The sequence below is a fragment of the Numida meleagris genome, unplaced genomic scaffold (genome assembly GCF_002078875.1).
Source record: "Numida meleagris isolate 19003 breed g44 Domestic line unplaced genomic scaffold, NumMel1.0 unplaced_Scaffold283, whole genome shotgun sequence".
Taxonomy (NCBI): Eukaryota; Metazoa; Chordata; class Aves; order Galliformes; family Numididae; genus Numida; species Numida meleagris.
Window position 1 is genome coordinate 122,272 of NW_018364534.1, and position 6,869 is coordinate 129,140.

Here is a 6,869-nt window from a genome sequence, read left to right on the forward strand (position 1 = left end):
GTGCCCAGTGCCCTGTTCCCAGTACCCGGTACCCTGTGCCCAGAATCTGGTGCCCAGTGTCTTGTTCCCAGTGCCCCATACCCAGTGCCCAGTACCCAGAACCTGGTGCCCAGTATCCAGTGTCTGGCACCCAGTGCCCTGTGCCCAGTGCACTGTTCCCAGTACCCAGTACCCTGTGCCCAGTATCCAGTGTCTGGTGCCCAGTGTCCTCTTCCCAGTGTCCACTGTCCAGTACCCAGTGCCCTGCGCCCAGTGCCCAGAACCTGGTGCCCAGTATCCAGAATCTGGTACCTGGTGTCCTGTTCCCAGTGCTCAGTGCCCCGTTCCCTGTGCCCAGTGTCCTCTTCCCAGTGCCCAGTGCCCAGAACCTGGTGCCCAGTATCCACTGTCTGGCACCCAGTGCCCTGTGCCCAGTACCCGGTACCCTGTGCCCAGAATCTGGTGCCCAGTGTCTTGTTCCCAGTGCCCCATACCCTGTTCCCAGTACCCAGAACCCGGTGCCCAGTATCCAGTGCCTGGTGCCCAGTGTCCTCTTCCCAGTGTCCACTGTCCTCTTCCCAGTGCCTGATGCCCAGTGCCCAGAACCTGGTACCCAGTACCCAGTGTCTGGCACCCAGTGCTCAGTACCCTACATTCAGTGCGCAGTCCCTGTGCCCAGTGCCCTCTTCCCAGGGCCTAGTACCCTGTGCCCAGTGCCTGGTACCCAGTATCCAGAATCTGGTACCCAGTGTCCTGTTCCCAGTGCCCAGAACCTGGTACCCAGTGTCCTGTTCCCACTGCCCAGTAACCGGTGCCCAGTGCCTGGTACCGCCATTCCCAATGCCCAGTACCCTGTTCCCAGTGCCCAGTACCCTGTACCCAGTGCCCAGTAACTGGTGCCTAATTCCCAGTGCCTGGTCCCCAGAACCTGGTACCCTGCAGGATGCACATCCCGCACCCACCCCGCTGCCATCCCCGCGCTTCCAGCTCCTCCCCAGTGCCAGCACTGGGGCCAGCCCCACCGGCTGCCGTTCAGCCCCACTGATGTGAGGGTGTAACCACGCCGCAACGTTCCCTGCTCTCCTCTCTGCCTGCAAGGAGGGAAATCTGGGGATGGGAGCAGCGCGAGCAAGGAGTACTGTCATTCCTGCGAGATGTCGAGGGTGTCTCGCTGAGTTTTTAGCCCATTTTTTTTGTTGTTGGGGTGGGGGGTTGTGCTTTTTATTCCTAAGGATTTAGGGCTGTTGCCCTGGCCAGCGCTGCCTGGCTTTGCCGCGGCTGTCACTGCGCTTTGAAGAGCTGTTTCCTCCTGATTTCCCGGCGAGCTGGGAAGAATGGCAGAGAATAAACCGGGCGGAATAAAGCCCTTTAAGTATCTGGAAAGTGTGGCTCGTGAGACAAAAGGGTCCTCTGTTCCGCGCTTGGCACCGCTCCGCGGAAGGTCGCCGCGCAACCCAACCGCTGCCAACAGCCCCGTTCGTAGGATCCCTTCCCCCTCCCCTCTGTGCTCATTGACGTTCAGCCGTGAGAGCTGCGGGGGTTTCTTTAAGGGCCAATATTCAACAACCTTTGGAGTTTCTGGGGATTCTTCCAAAGTCTCCTTGCACAGTCTTTCCCTCTTTGATGTTGGCGGAAGGGAGCAGCACCGCGCTGCCTCCGTCTGCCCGTCTCCAGGAGGGAATAGGGTCGGTGGTGTGGGTGGTTGGGATGTGTGGTTGGGATATTCTGGTGTATTATCCATCATTTGTTACATGAGAACGTTGAAATCTGCGTTTTCTTCCTCCCCTCTGTCATCCCAGGGGTGAAAGGGGAACCGCTGGCTTTGTTTCCTTCATCACTTTGCTTCATGAGTGGTGGTGTTGGCTTTTATTGCTTAAGTAATCACAGATCCTAAGGCATAAAATTGTGTAAAATAGCACAAAAATGCTGAAAAAACACCCTGGAAAGACAAATGCTGCCTATGTTAGATAATATTTCCTTTCTGGGTGAAAGCAATCGTTGCAAAGTCCTTTTTTCCCCCCGCTCATATCCTTAACAGAAAGACCCGTGGCTTAGCATCTCTTGTTTGAGTTGGTATCAACGTTCAGATTTATGGATTCCCCCTGATTGGAGGCATGGGAAATGCCAGAATCCTTCATGTGTTTGGGACTTTTTTGACCATAATGCTAAAAGTCGTCGTTTTCCGCAGGGCTGCAGCGGTCCAAAGTTCAGCGTCAGCGTGGTTGAGGCGTCCAAGGGGTTGGATTCCAATGGGATTCCCACATGGGTCCGTTTTCCCATGTGGAAATTGTTGCTATATTTGACCCAGAAGCATCAATCTTTGAAAAAAAATGAAAATAAAAACGAATTAATTTCAATATAAACCCAAGATTATAAAGTAGGCCAACGAGAGCCATCACGAAACTTGGTGGCCTTCCAGATAACACCAAGAGTGTCCCAACAGAGAGGATCATTGATGTTGGTATCAGTGTTGTATTTCCTTCTGGAGAACGTTGCAATTCCTTCTGGAGAATGCTGTAATTCCTTCTGGATTTCTCATTTCTTCCCTTTCTTTGCTTCAGCGGCCTCTCCGTGCTGTTACGAGTCAAGTACAACTTACGATGGCACCAAAAAGCCAAAAACACCATTCCCAAGATCTTCCAGGACGTCGTCCGCCGGAACCCCGACAAAGTGGCCCTGATTTACGAGGCCACGGGGGAGAAGTGGACCTTCCGGTGGCTGGACGAGTATTCCAACGCCGTGGCCAACTTCTTCTACCAGCAGGGCTTCCGCCTGGGGGACGTCATCGCCATCTTCATGGAGAGCCGCCCCGAGTTTGTTGGCCTCTGGCTGGGGATGGCGAAGGTCGGCATCGAAGCGGCCCTCATTAATTTCAATCTGCGCTTGGATTCTCTGGTTTACTGCATAACGACGTCGGGCGCCAAAGCGGTGATTTTTGGGGGAGAGCTGTCCTCAGGTGGGTCACCCGGGTGCCTGAGTTGTCATAGAATCATGGAATGGGTTGGGTTGGAAGGGACCCTCATGATCATGGAACCGTAGAATGGTTGGGTTGGAACGGTCCTTGAAGATCCTGGAACCATAGAATTGTTGGGTTGGAACGGTGCTTGAAGTTCATAGAACCATAGAATGGTTGGGTTGGAAGGGTACTTGAAGATCATAGAGCCATAGAATGGGTTGGAAGAGACCTTCCTGATCATAGAACCATAGAATAGTTGAGTTGGAAAGGCCCTTGAAGATCATAGAGCCATAGAATGGGTTGGAAGGGTCCTTGAAGATCACAGAACCATAGAATGGTTGGGTTGGAAGGGTCCTTGAAGGTCATAGAGCCATGGAACAATAGAATGGGTTGGTATGTGCAACTAGTTCTTCGGGTCCTCTCATTGCAGTGACGTTTTGGGGCACAACAGGACATTGTTCAGATTATTTTTGCCGCTGCCTACCATGTCACATTTCTTGCAAAGCATTTCTTGCTTTGTGTTGCAGCAATCACCGAAGTGAACGGGATGCTGGGGAAGAACATGGCCAAGTTCTGCTCCGGTGACTATAACCCAGAAGTTGTTCCTGCAGAGACCAGGCACCTGGATCCTCTTCTGAGCACCGCGTCGAAGTCGCCGCCAACTCAGATCCCAGCCAAAGGCTTGGATGGTCGTGTTATCAGCAGTCTTTATTTCTTTGTGGGATGTCTGTAAGAATCATAGACCTGTAGAATCATCAAAGTTGGAAGAGGCCTCTAAGATCGTTGAGTTCAACCATCAACCCATCACCACCATGCCCACGAAACCACGTCACTCAGAGCTGGGCTAGGAGACAGCAAAAGAGGGATTAAATCGATTCTGTTTGGGGTCACAAGTAGGAAAAAAAATGGGGAAAAAGAACAAAATGTAAGATTGTGTTTCCAGGGCATTCTGGATTAAGCTTCTCAGTAGCTGAGATTTGCAAGAAAACAAAATATAAGATCCTGGTTTGAAGGTATTCTGGATTAAGCTGCTCCGTAGCTGAGGTTTCCACGCACATCTGAGATCAGTCGGGCACGAGATTCCTGTTTGGGGTATTTGTTTCCCATGGGTGGAACAATGCTGCGAAAGAGGCTTGAGGCATTTCTTCCTTCAGATTTTTCATTGCAGGGCCTTAGGTATCCTGCCCTGCCCTCAGACGCAGGGTGAGGCCTTTCCCATTGATTGCTTTGGAGTTAGGGTCTGAGCTGAAGAGCTCACCAAATTCCAGGACCATTTGCGTAGAGATGTGTGGGTCTCGTCCTCAGAGCTCTGCCAACTCTTTGTATGCATTTATTTCTTTACCTCTGTGTGGACAACATCCAGGCCTTCTCCTCGGGCTACACTTCAACGCCCATGTCAGCCTTTGAGCTGCGGTCAAAGCCCATCCTCAACGGCTCCAATAGGAACAAAGCCTAAAAACACCTTTCCCCAAAGCCTAAAAACACCTTGGTTTTCTCCAAGAGCTGAGGTCACTCTGCCTGACGCCTCTTTTCTGCTCTTCCAGATCGGCTCTTTTACATCTACACTTCGGGTACGACAGGAATGCCCAAAGCTGCCATCGTGGTGCACAGCAGGTGAGGACCCAAAGAGATAACTCCTTCTTTCGCTGCTTTTCACTTCGTGAAAGCTGAAGCTTTGTCCACCCGACGTCCTCATCCTGGGCCGTGCTCTTGCAGGTATTATCGCATCGCTGCCTTTGGGTACTACGCCTACAGAATGCACCCGGAGGACGTCGTCTACAACTGCCTTCCGCTCTACCACTCCGCAGGTGAGCTCTGTACCCACGCTGGGATCCTCCACGTGTCCCCACCAACAGCCCCACGCCAACCTGGGGCTCTTTGCTTTCCAGGTAACATCATGGGAGTCGGCCAGTGCCTCATCCACGGCCTCACCGTGGTCATCAGGAAGAAGTTCTCCGCCAGTCGCTTCTGGGATGACTGCGCCAAGTACAGATGCACGGTGAGGGCTCTGCGGGCTCGCTGCTTCGCTGCCCATCTCCACGTAGTCCCCTTGTCCCAGAGCCATGGAAGGGATCAATACGGTTTGATACTGGTTGGCGTAATGAGTGGGATTAGAAGCGTGGCCACAATAGGTGGGATTTTGAAGAGAGATCCCCAAGTGCTGCAAGACGACATTCCTGTTCCCCCTGAGTTACAATTTGGATGAATTAAAATCCTCATGCATATCCAAACGATCCGATTTGTGAAGTTTTCAGTGGGTTTTGTAGAAATATTCCCCCTCCCAGTATTCTCGGTGCATTATAGAAAATAAGAAGGCTCCAATGAAGGGAGAGTTTCCGTCCCGAGTGAAGTCAGTGGTAGAAATTTCGTGTTTTCAGGGTATGTTAGAATGGAATACAAACACAAGAGCTTTTAAATCAGCGCTTTGGTCACTTCTGGCCTTAGAAAAAAATAACAGCACCCAAACAAACCTTCATGAATTCTCTATTACTTGTGCCGCGGCATGATTAAATTGCTAGTGCCACCATAGGGACGTAGGATTGAGACTTCGGGGCGTCCTTCACCCATCCTCACCTGCTCCCTCTTTAAAGTCGTCAAGACTGAATCTTAGAACACAAACATCTGTTGTAACTGGGGGAAAGGTCTTGGAAAACTTGAGTTCTCCTGGCAGCTCATCGTCGCTAAATCCTTGCTTGCGTCGGTGCCAGCATCACCTACTAATTTAAGCAGCTCTTTCTCCTTCCTGGTGTTTATCGTGCCCTTCTCCCGTAAGGAATATTTATAGATGGTAATGGGATCCCCACTCAGATTTCAGTTTGTGACATCGAGCTTTTCGCTTACGGCCGACCACTCGTTCCCCCAGTCTTCCTGGAGCGCGCCTAGAACCCAGCCTGAGCGATGTCTTTGTGTTTGCTGCTTCAGATTATTCAGTATATCGGGGAAATCTGCAGGTATCTTCTGAACCAGCCAGTCCGAGAGTCGGAAACGCAGCACTGCGTGCGGCTGGCGGTGGGCAACGGGTTGAGGCCCACCATCTGGGAGGACTTCACCAAGCGCTTCCGCATCAAGCAGATCGGAGAGTTCTACGGAGCCACGGAGTGCAACTGCAGCATCGCCAACTTGGACGGGAAGGTGAGGGAAGAGGAGATGGAGGAGAGGAGCGCGTGGAAGGGAACAAGCTCTGCTTGCTTCCCCGGTTCCTCCACACGTTGCGTTCTAGAGGTGATAAAGAGCTAAGTGGGTAAATAAGAGCAGCGTGCACAAAAAAACCTGGAAAAACTCTTACATTCGGGGCAAATTTCCCTCTTAAATGGAGAGGGAATAAAGAGCAGAGAATTCCCAGCATACAAAACCCAAGCCATTTTCTTCAGCCTTTTGTTTTTTTTTCTGTCTTTTGGAAGGTTGGTGCCTGCGGCTTCAACAGTCGGATCTTGCCCAACGTTTATCCCATTCGTTTGGTGAAGGTGAATGAGGACACAATGGAGCTGATCCGCGATTCCAGGGGGCTGTGTGTCCCGTGTCGCCCAGGTGAGCCTTGACTTGAACTAATTTACTGCAGTTCTTTGTTCTAAGTACAAATACATAATGAGCTCTGATAGATGTAAGGGGCTTCCGGTGTCGTATAGGGGTTTTTACTTCTGGATCCCTGATGATGGATCTGTTCATTTACTGAAGATCTTTGAGACAAGCACTGGTGTGATGGAATCCATCGTAACTCGGTATCATCTTGTGCTGTTTGGTCCTCTTTCCTGCAGGAGAACCAGGATTACTTGTGGGTCAGATAAATCAACAGGATCCCCTGCGTCGCTTCGATGGCTACGTCAATGAGAGTGCCACCCACAAGAAGATCGCTTACAACGTGCTTCAGAAGGGGGACCAGGCCTACCTGTCAGGTACTGGACTCACTGGTGCTGCAAGCGTTCCTCAGCACTGT

General features: G+C 51.6%; 1 protein-coding gene across 1 annotated transcript in view; it reads left to right on the forward strand.

The window, feature by feature from the left end:
- Positions 1-6,869, forward strand: part of SLC27A1 (solute carrier family 27 member 1) — an 11,851-nt gene that overhangs the window by 1,692 nt on the left and 3,290 nt on the right. The window contains exons 3-10 of the mRNA XM_021382729.1: positions 2,541-2,935; positions 3,463-3,624; positions 4,480-4,549; positions 4,652-4,743; positions 4,825-4,934; positions 5,858-6,067; positions 6,337-6,463; positions 6,691-6,828. Of these exons, the coding sequence (XP_021238404.1) occupies positions 2,541-2,935; positions 3,463-3,624; positions 4,480-4,549; positions 4,652-4,743; positions 4,825-4,934; positions 5,858-6,067; positions 6,337-6,463; positions 6,691-6,828 (1,304 nt within the window). The remainder of the gene's footprint in view (positions 1-2,540; positions 2,936-3,462; positions 3,625-4,479; positions 4,550-4,651; positions 4,744-4,824; positions 4,935-5,857; positions 6,068-6,336; positions 6,464-6,690; positions 6,829-6,869) is intronic.